This window comes from Trichomycterus rosablanca, chromosome 13, assembly GCF_030014385.1.
Source record: "Trichomycterus rosablanca isolate fTriRos1 chromosome 13, fTriRos1.hap1, whole genome shotgun sequence".
Taxonomy (NCBI): domain Eukaryota; kingdom Metazoa; phylum Chordata; class Actinopteri; order Siluriformes; family Trichomycteridae; genus Trichomycterus; species Trichomycterus rosablanca.
The window spans coordinates 16,248,690-16,269,155 of NC_086000.1; the positions used below are offsets into that span (position 1 = coordinate 16,248,690).

General features: G+C 34.0%; 1 protein-coding gene across 1 annotated transcript; it reads right to left on the bottom strand.

The window, feature by feature from the left end:
* Positions 1–1,967: 1,967 nt before the first annotated feature.
* Positions 1,968–14,878, bottom strand: pax9 (paired box 9). The gene is given in 6 exon segments (XM_063007927.1): positions 1,968–2,222; positions 6,001–6,068; positions 6,071–6,145; positions 7,912–8,600; positions 9,030–9,132; positions 14,848–14,878. Coding segments are annotated over 6 exon segments (1,221 nt in total).
* Between the last annotated feature and the right edge of the window lie 5,588 nt (positions 14,879–20,466).

Below are 20,466 nucleotides of genomic sequence, written 5' to 3' on the forward strand. Positions count from 1 at the left end.
ACAGTTTAATGCTTAAATGCTTTTAGACGTTTTGCTAAAAGTAAAAAAAAAATGCTATGTAATATTTAGTCTTTCATATTTAGATATTCTGTAAGACTTTTTTTTATTAGCAGTTTAGCTCTTTATAAAAAATAAATTACTGTAAATACCCAGCCCTTATTTCTTTAGATATTTAGATATTAGTCCAACCATTCTAGCTCTGCAAAAAATTTGGACTTTCCTAATATACTGAAGTACGTGGTAGGGAATGTGGGTCCTTTGTATAATACATGGTTCCAGTCTGTGTGGTGAGTTCATGCAGGTGTAGTGTCAACGTCCGTGTCAGCAAACCCAGCAGACACGTAAATGGCATTCAAAGCTTTTTATTTGAATATAATGGCGTCACAAGAATGTGTGTGTGGTGGTCTGACATGCACTGTATGTAAGGTGCTTTTTAGGTGGTTCACGTACGGTCGCAATGATTCCGAAGCAACGGTCCGTGACCACGCTGCCAGGGTGCAAGTGTTTTCCAAGTCAAATCAGCAGCAGCACTGGGTCAGCTGTTTACACTGCGACATGTGGAGACTGTTGCAACATGGGGGAAAGTTGCAACTTCTCTATTGGCTTTCCACATTTACAGGTAAGAATTAAATGGCATGGAGTATTAGCAAAAATTTTAAGATTCTTCATTATGAATTTGCTTTATTACATTAAAAGCAAAATTCTGTTAATAGAGTTGCCTATCTTTCTTAAGCATTAAACTAAAACATTGTTTGTTTGTTTAGTGTATCTACATCTTCTAAAGTTAGAATTAGTGCTTTAGATTTTTTTTTACACAAATTGATTGGTAAGCTATGATGTATCGAAATTCAATCAACTTTTAAACCATGTAATATAATCATATATGAAGGTTTCTGGGTGCTTTGTTAAAAAAAGTTCTGGGAAAGGCATAAAATATGCATTGTTTAGTTGTTGTAAAACCAAAAATCCTTTTAATACATATCCTCAAAGTCTGATGTGCTGATCTGTATTCACTTAAAGTTCTCAACTAACATTCTAGTTCAAGGAAGCTGCCAAAAATCTGGAACAAATCAGGAAAAGAAACAATGACATTGAGATACGCCGCTATTGTTTTAGAAAGTGATGTCAGCACAGTTGTCGTCACATAAGATTTGCTTACAAGCACCAGCCCAAAATGTTTGTTTACATCTTTATACACTTATTATTCCTGATAATAATAGTAAACAATTCTATTTTGTGTGGTCAACTTGGAAAAATGATCAATAAATTGAGGTCTGTCATTTGTCACCTTTAATAAGATACATTCAATTTCATTGTGCAATGTTTTGAAGTGTGCAGCTTCACTGGTCCTTACTGCAGCATGAATGAGTGCTAATGGTGTCAGAATGTGCATCATATCTATCTCATAATGGCTCTACTTGCATTCATTTGTAATAATTGCACAGCACTTAACATACCTTACACACTAATAAATAAGTAAAACTTCTCCTTAAAGCACTGCCATACATTAGAAGAGATCAATTGGTATCCTAAAAAAAGTATTTTATCAAAATGTGATGGTAACAAAAGCAAAACATCTGACTTTTAGCTGTTTATAATACCCTGAAACACTTACATGCAGACTGACCTGTTGTTTTACATATGGTTGTTTTGTTTCCATTTCTTTAATTTAAAAAACAAATATTCACAGAAAGAACATCATTGAGACTGAGCTAGCAATAAATCCATTAATGAGCAAGGTTCACTGTGCTCTGATCTGCAATGTGGTCTATGAGGACATTCTGCAGTGTGGACAGACAATCTCTCCATCACTAGCAAACATGGAGTTCAAGGGGTCTAAAATAGGAAAGAGCATGGCTCTTCCGGTGAGTCACTCATAAATATATCAAAAACTTAACATTGTCCATCCAGCGATGGCTGAAAGTCCTGACACACAAGCTGTCCTCTTTCTCTGAGCCCCTTAGAGATCAGAGAGCAGAGGCAGTGACGAGGTGCATCGAGTCCCGGGTTGCTGCCATACCCTTGAAGGCTAGCGGAGTAGCAAGGTCACAGCTGTGGGGAGAGAGAGCACTGCCACTGGGCGGCTGCCATGTGGGGCCGGTCACATAGGCCGACGTGGTGCCGCTGTACCCCATGTAAGGCGACACTTGGGTGGGAGGATGATAAGGATGGATGCTGGGCGCTGTGACATAGCTGTTCACTGTGGGCAATCCATTCAGCGTCTGTGAAGGTGGAGAGTGTTAGAATCATGAGTGTGTGAGTTAAAACAGCAATTGATATCATATAGGACTGAAGGTTGCAGAGTGTCAATTGGGAAACTAATTAAGACTGAGGCTTGGATTTACATATCTATAAGAGTAAAACTTCCAAACAGCAGTGTAGGATGTAAGGCATAAAATGTTCTATGGAAAATAGAAAGTCAGTGTAGAGAGAAGTGGCGAAAAATGTTTAAAGTGTTTTAGCATAGAAGTAACACACACTTGGGTGGTCCGTGACTACTGAAAATCTTTTTTTAACAATTGAAATAGCTTAAATCCCTTTGGATTTGTTCGTAGTTGGTTCTTGACTGTGTATTTTGTCTGCACATTTCAAAGAATAGATCTACAGGTTTTTAACAATATAACTTAATTTTAACTTAAGTGAACTATAGTCAGATGAGCATAATCTGGTCAAAAGCTTACCCATTGCTTGTTTAATCTTAGTAAACTAATACTAGCTTTTATGGTAGCATATACAAATAAGTACAGTATTATTCACTTAATTCAGAGGCAGGTTAACCATTGATAATGCAAAAGTCTTTTTTTTCACCTACATTTGTTACACTGAATTTAAATTAAATATCTTGTGTCTCGGCGGACTTTGTGGATTTTTGGTGTCTTACTGTGATGGTGAAATTAATGTAAGCCATACGGATAGGCTTATACGGATACAAATGACTGCATGCATTAGAACAAGTATAGTACAGTAGTACAGTATAGTAGTAATTATCAATGCGTTTTAAATGCGAACCATTATTTCTTTCAAGCAGTAACCACAGTAACTAAAGTCCTTACTCACATCGTTTACAAAATCAAATGAATAGCCATCAATGAAATTTTGGTGAGTTATTTTTTTTTTCTTAAATGGCAGTTTATTGTTATAGGTCTGCTTAAAACAAAGACTGCCAGTGTTAACGTAATGTTGTTAATAAGAAGAAGAAGAAGAAGAAGAAGAAGAAAAATATTAATCGTTTGTCATGTCAGAGGGTTAGTTCAACATGTTTGTTTACAACCTATCACGGGACTATTATTTTTATTAATATTAGATTTATCGACAAAACGTTTTATCTTTTATGACAAACTAAATGCAATGTATTGGCCTGTCATGATTATGAAATTACAGCTGAGATTAATTGCCATTAATTGTCCATCTTGTTGACTTAATGCCTCTTGTATTTTATCATACTACATATACAAGTTAAAAATCGCAATTATTAAAATGAGCAATAACTTAAATACAAAATTACAAAACATATTAATGAAATAGGCCTACACACCTATCACTCAGCATTTAAATGTTTTATAGACACCACAGCAGTGTTAAACAACAAAACACAGCAATAAAGACCTCGACTAAACAAGAACGACTAATACATAACGACGCCGTATTTCAAGTACACTATTAAAGTAATTAATAATAAACCTTTCATTTTACAATGCATAAAATGTACAAATGTATAGCCTAAGAATTAATTACAGCCATCTTAAATAATTAACATTAATTAAAATACCAATTATGCAATTGTTTAAACAGGATTTTATGTATATATGTTCTTTATTACTTATTAGTACATAACCGCTAATACACTAAGAAAATTGTTTTTATTAAATGTATTGATTATTTTTAACTATTAGACAGCAAACTTATCATTTATCTCAATTACGTAAAACTACAAGCACGTAATTATTTTTTAATAATAAGCTTATTATTGTCAATCATTTATGTTGTAATGTTGCCATCCTAGCAGTTACTTACAGTAAATTATTTTAGATAGACCTCAGATCTTAGACTTTTATGTCATTTTGTCTGGTTGGTAGAATAATTTATAGCCAGCGACATTCTCTAACTTCAAATGTTCCATAACAACTCTTTGCGCAGTAGATAAATAACTTTAAGCCAGTCAGATTGTAAAGAGTTATAATAAGCGTCTAGGCAGCGCGTATGTACCGGTAATAAAGATTTATTTAGTCGTATTCCACGAGACATAAACTTCTAATCCCCTGTAATAATCGATTAATCAATGCCCTATAGCATCGTTCTAGCCTTAGAAAAACTCATTTAACGGTGGCTTACATCATTAATCTCTGTTGTTGTGTTGTATTTTATTGTCTAGCTTTAAACAAACGGGCTAAAGCCAAACGTGCGTGTTTTCTTACTAAATGAAGAGCCTAAAGAAAGTGCTTATGGCAGGAACCCATCGTGGCGTATAGGCCTACTATTTTACACTGTGTTTAGTATGGAAATGTGCACTGTTTACTGTAAGCGCAAGACTTTCATTAAGCATATTTTCACACTTAGAACCACTTACAGGGTATTTCGAAAAAAAAAGTTAAGCATTTGGATTTAGGAGTTTAAATGATGATTAATGCACGCCATACAATCTAATGAAAGGTTAGTTTCATCAGATTACTATATTCACGAGGTAAAACTCAAAATGTTAAAAAAAATGTGATCACACGATTTGATTCAATGCTTTGTGTTGTTTAGAGAGGATGCCAGAAATTGCACCTTACACACACCTAGTTTAGCTTTGCTGAAGCAACTTAAGAAAAAAAACAGCTTCAAAGAAATGAAAAACCGCATAAAATAGAAGTAAATTGTATTTCATTAAGATATTACGTTTTAGCTGTACATTTAAGTGTTTAAACTTTGCTAAATTGCATCACATTTAGTATACTGAAACGACACATCACGATCATATTTAATACAATTATTGTAAAATAAAATTATATCTTTAACTTGTATATCTAACCTTAATGCTGCATAATGGTGCAAATCTTAAAGCCTTAATCTAATGTTTAGCAAAAAAAACCCTCTTTTTTTAGTTTACTTTTTAAATTCACCATTGTCCTATTTTAAGCGACTTCGCGCAATACAATTTCGTGTTATAGCAGATTTGCAAGTAGAATTAAAAATATAAATTGCACAATTCGCTTTACACAGTACTACAATATATGCAACGTGGCTAGAAACTGAGTACTTTAATATGTTAAGTAAAGTTTAATTAATTCAGGTTTAAAATAAAAAATAAATAAGCTTTCTGGGGAAAAAAAGTATTTGCTTACACTTAATTCAGTTCAATAATTTATTATTTATTTGTTCAATAAAGTTTATCTAATTTTCTACCTATCTAAAAATAACAAAATTGTTTTGGCAATTGTTTTGGCATTTTGGCAACAGTTGTGTTGCTGTATTATATAGTATGTTTATGTTTAAATAAAAAATAAAAATAAAGTAAATTCAGTCTAAAATTGTCGAGCCATTTTTATGTGTTAATTTTTGGTCTATTAAATACATAGGTTACCCAATTACATGTATTTCATACAAGTACATGAAAAAGTTAATTAGTTTGTCATACAAATGATCTTATTTTTAGCATATGCTATATTTAAATATATTAGGTTGATTTGTTCTTTTTAGTGCGTGAATCCACTTTGTATATTGTTATTATTATTGTTGTAAATAATGATGATGATGATGATGATAATAATAATAATAGTAATAATAAGCTTTGGCTTACGCGTAATTCAGGAAAAAAAGTCAGAAGTGCACACATATACCACACACAAGCACACCACACACGTGCTCCTGTCAGTTTAAATGGTGGTGGATATTAACTGAATATTAAATTATATCAATTAATGTAAATTATATCGTTTACAGACTCTTATTACTCCTATTTCTCCTTTGTATTTAAAATGAGTATTTATTATTTATAGGATGATTATCTTTTTTTTGTACCTGTGAGAATTTAGGTAAAGCTTCAGCTTCTAAGTGAGGCTTATCCACGCCATTGACTAGTGGGGACTGGCTGACGAGAAATTACCCCTGCTAATAGTGCTCCATTCTTCTAGTTTGGCGCTGGAAAACGGCGCAATGTCACTAACTGAGGGGCAAAACAGAGACAAGGAAGATGGAAGTGAGAAAGGTCACGCGTGGGCTTCAGAAAGACAGCTTAAACTAGACTTAACAGACTTCCAATTCCCTTGTTCCTTGAACGGAATTTAGGTTAAACAGCTGTCACTGCCGAGTCAGCGCGTTTTACCTTCTTTTTTGCATCAGAACACAAAATCATTAGTTTTAATTATGTTTTCTTTAATGGTTTTGATTAATAGCAAGTATACTACCCAGATACTTCAGTGACAAGTGGTTCATTTGTGTAGTTACTAAAAAGAACAAGTTATCAGATTTGTCGCCATTTTTTTTTTTTTTTTTTTTTTTAACGAAATTCGTGTATTTATAGTGCTCTATAGCGTTTCACTATCGTGGCGGTCATACGAGGAGCCAAAATCTTTAATTAACACCTACAGAGTTTATACAAGTCCAGCTGGACACAAATGAACACTTAAGGTGTTAATTCATCGCTGAAGGTGTTAATTCAGTAGAGGTGCGTGTGTGTTTTGTATGTGTATCTGCTTTGGATGTCTATTCATATGGGCTACCTGTCCTACAAAAATGGCAAAATCGTTATTTTCTTCTTTTTATAAAAACACTAGGATTATTATGCATTGTTTGAAACAAGCTGCGTTAATTCTAAACGTCTTACTCCGCAGTGCACATAACACTCTATTCAAGCATTCAGAACCTGTCCCCAACATATGTGATTAATTTGGAAATGCATAACTTGTGTAAAACATTTACTTTTGAGTACACGTTCCTCTGTTGTAGTTCTTTTTGGATTCGAATGGCTGTGTTTTATATAAGAAGAGCTGAAGTCACATTTATTAAAGGTCAGAGAACTAGATTGCAGCCTTCGAGAGGGACAAGTTTCTGGACGGTGTTCTAATCACAGACTGGCAGGGACAGGACATTAACATGATCTCTTTTCTGGTTGGTTCTAGTCGTGGCACTTTTCAATAATTTAGAATATTACATAAGGTAAGAATACAATGAATAAATACGTCATTTCGGTTATGAGTTGAATATTGGCTTGATTTTGGCATCGCATGGTCTTCTTTATATCATTCTTATAGTGAAGAAATGTATCCATTTTTAGGCTATAATTTCTTTAAAAAAATCAACAGTAGATAAGCTGTACCATACTGTTTTAATGTAATAATTAGTGGCATCTTAAGTAACATTACAAACCAAACTCGGTTTTTTTTTTTTATTTCTCTGTTTTTTTTTTATTGTAAAATGAAGGGTATACCTTCTTGGATACATTTCTTCACTATAAGCATGGTATAAAGAAGACACCATGCAGTGCCAAAATTAAGCCAACATTCAACTCATAACCGAAATGACGTATTTGTTCATTGTATTCTTACCTTATGTAATATTTTGAATTATTGAAAAGTGCCACGACTAGAACCAACCAGAAAAGAGATCATGTCAACGTCCTGTCCCTGCCAGTCTGTGATACCCTTTATTATACTCTTAACATATCCCTCAGACATTTTTATGCAGTAGTTGAAGCTAATCTACTATAAACTACAGTTAAACGCTCTTCAAATTTTGCCAGCTATATCAATGTCATATATCTTCTATTGTTTAAATAGGTGTGAGTATTTGGTTAAACTGGATTATAGCTCTTATAATTCTATAGAAAATGTGAGTGACTACTAATCTGCTATCTACTAACCGTGCACACACACATACACAGAGACTATGCCAACAAAAGTTTCCACTACTAAAAATTGAGAGTATGCTTACTTTGCTGCTCCGTTATTGACCGAATGCCAAGAATATCTGTGACAGAATGGGAAGATGGCCATATTCTGTGCATAGCCATATGTCCCTGAAGAGCAGCCATGCCAGGGGGAGTTGGTACTTTAGCCCCTGTGGCAGCGATCGGAGACGGATAAGAGTATAAGTGGTTATATGGCAGTGTGGGCTGCGGCTGATGATGAGAAGTCTGCTTGCCTGACTCGTACTGACTCTGCTGCGACAGATTCCCGATCTTGTTTCGCAGGATCCGACTGATCGAGCTGACAGAAGGTAGATTGAATTTGTCGCACACACCGTCGGCCAGAAGTCTGTCTCGAATTTCCCAGGCGAAAATGCCCGGATCCCGCTGCTTGTAAGTCCTAATATGCTTGACCACAGTGGGAGTGGTGACCCGCGGTTTGCTGCCGCCGATAGCACCGGGCAGAATGGAGCCGGTCTCGTTATAGCGGGCCAGGATCTTACTCACGCAGCCATGAGAAACCCGAAGCTGTCGGCTGATATCGCACGGCCTGATTCCTAGCTGTGCCAGTTCTACAATCCTGAGGCGGATGGCGTTGGGTAGCGGTCTTCCGTTTACAAACACACCGCCGAGCTGGTTTACCTCCCCGAAGGCTGGTTCTAAACAACAGAAAAGGGAAACGAAACAAAGGAGTAGACGCGAGTTAAATATCGTGCTCACGTCATAGTTCAAAAAAAGTTAATTCCTAAATGTCAACTGTCAACAACTTATATTCAATATACATGCTAATTATTGGTTGAGTAAAAGGTATAGACCATTTTCATCTTAACCTATGTTACACTTTACCACAGTCTACGTTGTAAAACTGGCGTTGAGTTTAACTTTAAAACTGTCTAATGCTGTTGTATATTTACGCTTCGTTTGCATATTCTGCAAAGTAGGTTAGACATTTCAAACGTGAAATGTTTCCCCATAATCGATGACGTTCTGTACCAGAATCACGCTGGCAGGACAGTACGACTAGTGAAAAGTACTACAGTGGCAAAAACCTTGGTAAAAGTAAAACTCATGCTATTAAAGACTTGAATGTCATAACACTGGCTTTTTATGCATGCTAAAGATTCGGATGAAAAAAGCCACTCACCCATTGCGTGTATGGTTCTGATGACAAACAGAAACCCCAATAACCACGTCCACTGACAAGTTCCGATTCCAGTTTAGCTCGTCTTTCAGGTCTGCAGTTAAAGCTGAAAAGAATCGATCAATTCACAGATGCAATAGCGATTAGTTACGAGGGAGGCAAATTCGTTGTGTTTCCTGATGGCAAAGAGGACAGGCTTACATTTCAATCCGCGGCTGTGATGGGACGGCCTTTGAAACTTTTCTCCAAAGTAAGAACTCGTCGTCCAATCACATTTCGCCGTTACCTCTTACTGTGCGTTGATTGGCTTAAAGAATTTAACATGACAAGCCGGCCAGTGGCGAGTTTTGCCTCACTTCTACTAAACATAATGCAGCATTTTGAATTTGATTTAGTTTTAACTTAAAAAGTATGGGTTGTAATTATGGTTAATAATCATGTTTTAAGCGTTAAGTAGAAATAACACTTTTAATGTTTGAGAAAAAACTTTTAATTAATAGATTTTACATTTGTTTTGTTTACTTTCTATATACACAAACATGTTTATTTTGTTTGATAGGTTCTAAAGTAGATTTATCCTTGCTGCAGGTATTTATTGAGCGTTAGTCTATGTTCTTCAGGTGGTTGTGTAGTTTCTACACTGTACATGATTTTAATGTCCTCTTTGTTGTCCTTTACACGTTAATGATAAAACATTGATTACTAAATGACTATGCTCACTAATTTCTAAAGCTACAAAATCAGTGAATACCTGCATGATATACTGGTTCTACTTGGAACCCTGTTTACCAAATCTTGTGCAGAAAGGATTAAATTCGTGCTATGACTAGTCCCAATTTTCTGACAGGTAATCGAGCAATCGAGCAATCGAGGTCTCATCCGAGTCCCTGGTGTCAAGTGTAGAAGGCTATTGTTCTGCTGCACTTAGGTCTGTTTGAACAGACTGGCTATCTTTGCATAGGGAGCCTAAGATGCTCGCAAGTCATTTGTATCACTGTTTCCTGTTTACTCAGGGGAACATTTTCACGGAGTCTCTATCGCTTTCTCATTTGATCAACTCTATCCAAAAAATCTAGTCTACTATCATGTTACATAGGTCACTTGCACTCCAGTGGAAACAGTCTCAAATCTTAAACTCAGATCTATATTATTTGTAAATATTATGTTTTATGTTTTGTTTAGATTTTATTATATAAATACAAGTTTTATATAAACTTCTTATGCTGTTTGATTGCGCTAGTTTTTGCATATAAATCCGAGGATGTTTCTCTCAGTTGTTTAACGTGTTTCGTTTTTATTACAGCTGTCAAAAAAGCTGTCGATTTCGTTTGTTTTCAGGAGTTTACCTTTTTAGACAAAGAACGCGTTAAAAATCTAAATCAAAAGTTCACATACGGATAAACCAGCAGCTGAAAACATTGTCAGGTTAAGCAGATAAAGGAGTGTCGTCTTATCATGATTCATTTTCAAGCATAGCATAATAAGGGTGAAAATACAGAAACACACTTTTCAATAAAAAATAAAAATTTAAATATATAAAATACAGCTTGTTTTTGCATTTTAGGCTTTGGATGACCTTGAGTTTTGTTTTTTTTTTATATGTAATAAGTTTTATTTTAATCGTATACGTAAATAATAATAATAATAATAATCAATATTATTATAATTGATAATATATCGAGTATGCCTATTCTTATTTTTCTTTCTCTTCTACTTCTACTACTACTACTACTACTAATTATTATTATTATTATTATTATTATTATTATTATTATTTTTATTGTTGTTGTTGTTGTTGTTGTTATCGTTTCATAATAATTACATTATAATTTATAATCACAATAATAATAAATATGTAATTTGTATAAATATAAATATGTAAATGTGTGAAAAGGGGTATGTACGAATGGTGTTCGAAAAATCAATTTACAGATAAAATATTAACACCTCAAAATCATTTAGACCATATGTTGATTACAGTGGACACCTACTATGAAAACCCACCACTTAACTTCAAATTACATGTTTGTTTGTTTTTCAAATCGCTGTAATTTGACAGGTTTTTAATGCGAGACTATGCTTCAGTTACAGCATAAAGTATGCTCTTTGTATTTATGTCCCAGTAGACCAGTCTCGTGTAGTATTGCAAAAGCATTTTAAGGAGAATGATATACTGACAAGTAATCCAAGAAATGATATATTGACAAGAAAATGCCATCATCATTATTTTAACTGTAACATTTTAGAATGAGTTTTTCCGTATTTACTAAATTTAGTAGTCAGTTACTGAAACGACGAGCAACATGGGGGAAAGATTACACAGCGCAGCGCCTCAGTGTTTTAAACCGTTTACAGTTCAGTAATTATAAAATTGCAGTGCAGAAATGAAAAAAAAAAAGGTTTACCACAGCTGGTAGACCAACAAAAACTGGCAAACAAAAGTGTGAATTTTTCAGGTAAAATATTTGGTAACCAAAACTGAAATATAAAGTCAAATTTAGATTTAAACCAAAAAGGAACAATTCATTTATTAACAGCTTACTTGTGTTTTGCATCTATGGATGTTCATTAAGCTATAAAAGTTGATGCAAACATTTCTTAGAGGTATCTAAAATTTTGTTTATTACGTACAAAAACCGCTGTTGTAAATAACTGTTAAAAACAGATAGTGTTGCTACATCCCCTTTGACAATATTGCACGTCTGGACATAGTATACGACCAGAAAAGGGCAACTGACAAGAAAAGCAGAACATTGTAACCTGTAAAGGTGTAGGGTTTTTTTCCCCTATAGAGAAATTGCTGAGAAAGCTAACGTATCAGTGAGCACAGTTTCTTACATTCTTGCATCAAAAGGCACCTGCAAACTAGGGAAAATATGTCGTTAAGACCAAAAGCCACAACAGCATTAGAAGTGTCTGAGAATCAACAGCTTGCTTGATAAGCGGCCAAAAGTATAACTTCAGGCCATGTCAGAACTACCTCAGAGGTCACATGAAAAAATGGCTACGTTAAAGATACTTTATTATTTTAACCCATTTTCCTCCCGCGATGAAAGCCAGTGAATATTACAGTGAACCACATGACCGCAAAAACTTCTCACGACGTTTCCAGGGACGTACATACAAAGATCACTGATAATAACAAATATAGACTCTAGTGGCTATAGTGTAAAAAGACAAAAGACTAACGATGGTTTCCATTTATGGTTAAATAAATCAATTTTAAACTATTTGGTATTACTCAAACATTAGAGAAACTGCTTCAAGTAACACCTTGATTAAACAAGAAAAAAGTCCCTCAGTCGTTCATTATTATGCTATATACATCATTTGCTAATGATGGGAAGCGCGAGTATGTTGATGCATTATGCATGCTTTAATGGCTGTTCCTTCCTTGGTCTTTCATCTTGAATTCAACCTACGCTAGAATGGTAATGACTGTGTGCATCAACGTGGTTTACCTCAAAATCTATAGAAAGTAGATCAACAAAACACAAAATTAAGGAATGATCTCACATGCGCCTACACCATGGGCTTAATTGGATGTCAGAGAGAATGGCAGGAATTTTAGAAAGATTTTTTAGTTAACTTCAACAAACTATGATAATTAAGCTTTCACTATGCTCATATAAGTTCAGCTGCTCATAACCAGTATCCAGTACTGTGTCAGTTCAGATGTATACACTTATAAGTTCAAATAGAACTTTTTTTTTTTCTTTTACAAACGAGGAATCGGAGAAAGGTTCAAGTTCAGTTATTCTCTGGTGACGACCGAATTTTGCACTAGAAGTATTGTCAGACATCTGAGATATCAGTAAAAATTGAGTTAAATTTGTAAGGCAGAATAGAATAGTCTGAGAGAAAGCACAAAGCAGCCTTTCAAATACATACATACATATGAGCCACGTGCTCTCAAAAGTTATACCTCTAGGACTAAAAAGGACACATGGTAATATATGACAATTAATTGGCGATTTGTTGCCACCAACCATTTAGTATATGCTTTTTAGACAAAGACTGTAATCAATTACACCATAGGCTATGTGCTTATTAAGCAGTAGGGTTTGTCATTTTTTTAAGACAAATGGCCTACTGGGAAGAGGTTTTTTAGGACTTCTGTTTTTTTATATTCTGGTTTACTTTTGCTGAACATATAAGCTACTTGGAAATTTTTCAGCGTCAGAGGATTTAAAATATTTTCAGTCAAGATTGTATAAGCACAATTATGACTAACAAGAATAGCTTGATGTATTTAATTTAGGTCCGCCTTTAATGAACAATAATGTGCTTGTTATTGTCTTTTCTTTTATTTATGCATATACAACTGGACTATTTAGACGTCTAATCGTTAGACGTAATGAAAATTGAAAAAAGTGACTTAATTTATATAAACCGTATATGATATATGTACCTCGCAAATAAGTAACTTGATTAAAACGGTAAAACATAACCGAAAGGTATACCTTAAGTAGGAATTAATTAAAAAGCAATTAATTAAATATTGAAAGCTTTAGTTTCTTATTTAACAAGAAGTTTAAATTGTTTAACTGTTTAAACTGCAGAACACTTGATATTTCACTGAAAACTGTTATATTACGTTTAAATAATAAATACGATTTTGTTTACTTGCTCAAAAGGATAGACGTTATATTTAAGTATCTCATAAGTACACGAAAGTATGAAACTATACACTAAAACAACTTTTATTATCTTCCATTTACTTTGCAACGATTTTATTAAACTAATTCGTTGACTATTATCTTATTTATTGCATAAAATATTTCAGATGTAACAACATGATAATATACATGATATATATTATAATTTGCCGTCGATTATTATGTAAAATTATCTATGGTCTTAAACTTGCATACGGATAATGTATGGGTAAGAGATCGTCAGCCACCATAAACTTTCTTGTTTAAACTTTAATATTTCGAAGCTAGATAATACTAATAACCAATACAGTATCAAGTTGATATACATTTTATATAGGATAAAAACAGGAATATTAATACTATTACTACTACTACCACTACTACTACTATTAACAACAACAAAACAATGTTTATTATTATTATTATTATTATTATTATTATTATTATTATTATTATTATTACTCGGTGTCTGTTAAAATGGTTTAAATTAATCTTCACATGATAACCCGTGATTAAAATGATAGGTGGCGCAGTAGGTCAAAGGGATTACCTATTTAGTTATTTCATACAAGTATTTTTTTGGGTAAACAGGTAAACTGAACCGGCCTATCCCAGCACTGAAATTGTTTCCCAAAAAGAGAAAAGAAAATGTAGGACAAACGTGTATTTGGGTAGTCGAATGATTTTACTACAGACACAGTGTGTATAAAGTGTATGAACGTTAGTATGCACTTACTGTAATGATTCAACAACTAAGTTGTGTAATATGGAGCAGGGCTATAAGAAACCTGCAAACCTATAAAATCTTTAGTCTAATATAATTGTATGTGTGTAAATAACACATTTACACACATATAATTATTACAATGATTATTATAAATATTATCACTAGTATTGTTATTAATATTATTATGCTTCAATTCGTGGCGAGCGTGTGGATGTTTTCGAATTAAAATAGTCAAAATAGTCAATCCCTGTGACATTTTTCAGTATCAGTGAATGGTGACTGTAGACTTTACTATCTAAACAGGACTGACACCATTAGAAGGCTTTGCAGGTTAACACCTTTCAAAGGTTGACTGCTCCTGTAACTTAAATCCAACCTTAATGAGGACAACAGCAGTTTAACGACGTGTGTACGGCTGTTTTCGGGGCCAACTCACCAATTCGCCTCAGACGCACAAAAGCAACCATATTTACGACGCTTTTAGGCATCGATCACACTGACAGCTCATAGTTCAGCCACCTGGACTTCATTAACTGTAAAGATTACATTTTACCTATATACCTATACCTATATATATATATATATATATATATATATATATATATATATATATATATATATATATATATATATATATATATATGGATGAGTCGTCACAGGAATCTTATTAGTAGTAGTATTCATATTCCTGTACATTATTTCAACGTGTTCTGACAATGCGTGTAAATTCATTTGTTTCCTAAAATTCATTTAGTTTATTAATTGATTATTTTAAATGAGGCAGTCTATGTTGTATGTTTAGAAAGATATTTCACAATTTACTGTTGAAACAAAAATATTTTACCTCTAAGTAATTTAATCTACCCCGTGACAACATGCGCTACACTAGAAGAAAAAAACTATGCGTTCCATCATTATCGCGACCCACCCCGTTCATACAATTTATAATTAAACAGCGTCATCTGCTGTTAGTTGTATGCTACTGCACATTTCACAAACTGACGGCAAGAGCACCTTACTGTACATACGAACTTGTTGAACTGTCGTCAAGTAGTAAATAGTGAATTTGCCAAATCTTGGTGAATTTCGTTAATCATTTTTTTTTTTATATTACATGACTTTTATGCATTATGTAACAGAGCGTGTTAAGCTCTGGTTAAGTGTATGTAGAAAGCATTCCCACAATAATTTCACATTAATAACTTCATATTGTGTTCAATTAGGCTAATAAAAGTGAATAATGAAAATTTCATAATAAATCAATTAGTTTTAAAATATGCGCTTGTGTGTGAGAATAATATGATGTAGTATTGTAAAAGTACACGAGTATTTAATATTAGCATTAATTACATTAATACATTACATTACACTGAAATAAGTGGCCTGTTTTATGTATTACTTTAAGGTAACGTTATATTTCTTTAAGGGGTCAGCAAAAACTCCAGAAAAACTGCAGAAGCAAGAAAAAGACCACTGGTGGTTTGGTTAAAAATAAAGATTTAGAGTGGCTTGGTCAAATTCCTGAACAACAGAGATCATCTGGCGTGACTTAAAAAAGCAGTTCATGTTAAAAAAAAAAAAAAAAAACTATCAGTAGATGCAATTTTACAACAAGTGTTTGAATTTGACTTTCTTTTTTACGATATATATATTTTAAATAACCTTAATCGTCTAAAATAATTGCGTGTGGCAAATATGCAGTTGCAGAGAAAATCTAAAATGTTTTCACACCACTCAGTACCAGTTAACTACATATACATTAAAAAATGCATGAATACAGAAAAGAGAATGAGAATGTGCTTTTGACAGTTAATAGACTGTTATGATAGTGAATAATCACTGAATATTTACCATATTTGTAAATTGATTCAATGCTGCAGTATCACACTTTGTCCAAAAGAGAGTGATGTTGTACTTTAGTTGTTGGGTGCATGTGTAACGCGTCATTAATCCTACATTTGGAATTGGCTTAATGGCAGTTATTTCTAAAACGTATTTTCTCATTTCTTATTTCACGTTTTGAAGAAGAGATAATGTAAGGTCTGCCATGTCCAGACCACCAAAATAACGATGACGTTTCAGTTTGCATTACACTTGAATTTCAGTCGATATTATGTAAATTAACGACTAAACCAACATTTTCGTTTTTAGCAATAAGTCAGTTATTACTGTTATTGCGTTTAGTAAATGTTGGCCACATAAAAAAAATCTTAGAATTTACAATTTAATAATAATGGTGAAAATTATTTTTTATGTTATGATTCATGTAAATGTGCAGCAAATATATAATATTTTCTTTTCTTTTTTCTGCTTTTTCTGTATTTATTAGCTGCTATATCGGATCAGGTCCACATACCAGACTTGGCAGAGATTGCTCAATAGCTCGGTTGATTATCCCCCGCCTTCATCCCAGCAAGAACATTAGCCATTCATGTCCATGCTTATTAAACCTGCCTAATTAACATTAAAATTATATTAACTAATTGTATTTGACAGCTGTTAAAACATTAAACATTTTGCAAATTTAGTAAAAAAAAATCTGATTTGTTAATTTTCGTGATCTTTTATTGAAATGAAATAAAAGAGAAAATTTCCTATGTTTTTACTGAGCAACCTAATTGTATTTTATGTATATAAACTAATTTAGTATTCGATGCATGCAACAAACTAAAAAAAGTTGTGACATATGCACGTTTACCACGGTGTTACATCACCTTTCCTTTAATTACACTTATTAATTATTTGGGAACTAATTGTTGCTGTTTTGCAAATTACATTTTTGCCCAGTTCATGCTTGATGCAAGACTTTAGCTGCTCAACAGCTAACAGCTTTTCTTTTTTTAATGCATTTTTCTCCCCATTTTTCCTCCCGATTTAGCGCATCCAATTTGTCTTCCACTGCTGTCTTCTTTACACGTGTACAGCCCTCCTCTTCTCGTCCGTGCAGCACGGGCGTCACAGCGTATGAAGACCCATCCACCCACATATAGTCCGGTCCTCATCCTGCAGATACGGTGGCCAATTAGTATCTGCTGCAGGCACTGCCAATTATGCCCGCCAGATGGTGCCCAGCCGGTGGCAACATCGAGCCTCGAACCGGGGAGTTTAGAAACTTGGTGCTGGTGCGTCAGCGGAATATCCCGCTGCGCCACCTGGGCGCCTACATTTTCAATTGGCCAGTCAAGCACATGCACTCTGTGTCTACAAATGCAGAATGAGGCCTGACATTGACTTTCTAAAACAACCTTGGACTGGAAAATATGTCACCTTGATGGCAGCATATGTCTCTCCAAAACCCCAGTATATGCCTTTTTATTATTACCTTCCCACAATGCATGCTTTTCATGCAGTGGGCACTGACAAACCACCATGCCATGACAGATGTTGGCTTTTGCACTTTTTGCTGATAGTCTGGATGGTACATTTTTGCTTTTGTCATTGAAAACTTGACATCCATTTTGCAGAAAACAAGCTAAAAATATATATGTGAAAACGTCTTTCAGTCCATATTGTATTACTCTGTGATTAGATTAGATTACTTTACATTATGTTAGATGAACCAGGCTGCACAGTGGCTCGGTACACTGTTGCCTCACAGCAAGAAGGTCCTGGGTTTGATTCCCAGGTCCTTTCTGTTTGGAGTTTGCATGTTCTCCCTGTGTCTGCGTGGGTTTCCTCCGAAAGCTCCAGTTTCCGTCCATAGTCCAAAGACATGCAAGTGAGGTGAATTGGAGATACAAAATTGTCCATGACTGTGTTTGACATTGACCTTGAACATATGAATCTTGTGTAGCCACTAACTACCTGTCCTTTCATTAATGTAACCAAAGTGTGTAATACATGACGTTACAATCCTAAAAAATAAATAAATAAATTAGATGAGCCTCCTTTGGTGGTTCCTGCTTTAATACCAAATCATGACTCCTTCTGTTACCTGTTACCAGTTACCAATTAATCTGCTTACTGTGGAATGTTTTAAAATTGTTGTAACGTGAATATTTTATAAACTTTTCTATATTTTATGTGTTGCAGGCGTCAAATTCATAATTTCTTTATATTTACAAAATACTGTACAATCACGTTTGTCAACCAAAGCATTGAACGTTATTTCTTTGTACTTTTGTCTGTTAAATAGAGATTTAGGAGGATTAGCAAATACTACATTCTTGATATAGTACCATTTTCCGAAAATGTGTTTTTATACATAAACCATGTCTATACTTTTAAAGGCTCTTGAATTGCTGTTCTGCCTATAGTGCAATTAGCATGACCTGTACTCTGGCATGTGCACAGACCAACCCTAAGGTGGTGCTCAAGCACCTGCCCTCTCTGCCTCAGACTAGACAAGCGCCTTTTTTGCAAAACTTGCCTTTAAAATGTTTGCGCATGTACCTACTTAATAGATCAGAAGCTAAGTTATTTTTTTAATGTTTCTTTATATGCCTACTTGCATGCCTTCTTGCGTTTACCATTTTCCTGTTACGCTTATACAGTAAACAGATTGTCATAATGTTATAGTCTAACAGACCTATTATTCTCTTCCAGAGCACATTCTAAAGCAGTATCTGATGGAGGAAAAGATGATGATATTCCTAATAGCTCAGATCTGAAAGAATCATACTGACATTTCTGTAAGTAACTGATGAAATGTTCAGGGGCAAGCTGTATTTTTTCAGCTACTCCAATTTGAATAGTCACCAACTGAGATGTGTCGTCCACAAAGTCAGCCTGTCGTCGTAATGCTTTTGTGCGGTTAGGTATAAACAGATATACACCCTATCATGTGTTAGTCAGTTTGTCCAGGGGTTAAAAATACATCATTTCATTACACGCAGAGGAAAAAAATGCAGAAAGGCTACGTGCAAATTGGTGTAATTGACCAGGGTACTGCTGTGCCATGTATGCTTTTATTGTTAACAAAATTGTAAACAGAATTTGACCTACAATACACTACCATTAAATCTTACATTAAATGCATTTTAATACTATCACTTCATCTGGTTTAAATACACCAAACATGGTATGCAATGCAACGTCTTAGAACAGGAGAGAGGGCCTGTGCAAGAGCGTTCAGTTCTCTTTAATGTAAAAGTCCTTTCACATGTAAAAGGTTTAAAAAGGATTTAAGATCGACAGTTTCCTACAAATCAACTTAAGTCATCAATACACAAAGTGAACCAGATGTTAACTTTCCATTGTTTTAATATGTTGTAGAAGAAAATGTTTGATTAATTATCATAATTGTAACCCAGTGTTTATTTTGTTACAAGGTAATATATTAGATGCATCCCAACCAGGGGGTAAGATACTGGCACTGAAATCGAGGGTCATGTAAAACACAGACTTTATTGTAAATAGTAAAGAACACACCAGAAGCATAGGCTGCACAAAATGCTTAAAATCGTTAAACGTTATTGGTAAATTAACCAAATGTATAAACCAGTAATTTTATTGAAAATAAAATAATAAATTCTTGTTTTTCCCCCTAAGTCAAAGCATATTTGACTTATATCTATGTCATATAAATATAATTGTATTTTCGTTTACTTGTTTCTGTCCTTTGCCTTCAGTCAGTGTCTGTATACATTTTACAGTTGTCCTGAATTCTGTTTCCCGGACCTCCCAAAAAAGCAACTGGCTTCGGTACTGCCCCTAAGTGTGTAAGTAAATTGATTTTTAAGAGTGGGTTGACCGGCGACGGTTTGCCTCCTTGTCCTGCGTGCATTACTGTGTTTGGTAGATAGTAAAATTAATTGATGTTTGTTTTGTATTTTAAACAAAAAAAAGCAACGGATCTTACTGGATAGAATTTATAATACCACATTAATAATACCACATTCTTTTTTCTTATTCCGACCAGTTAAATTTTATTATAAAATATACATCTAAATTATTTTTGACCTTGCATCAAAGGACATAAACCTGTTCATCTTTATGATCCAGTCGCTTAAATCTGCACAGATTTTTTTTTTTGTAAAAAAGGGGAATTTTCAAATAGACCTTAGGATACATGTTGTTGTTATGCGCACCATGAGCGTGTAATTTACTAGTACCT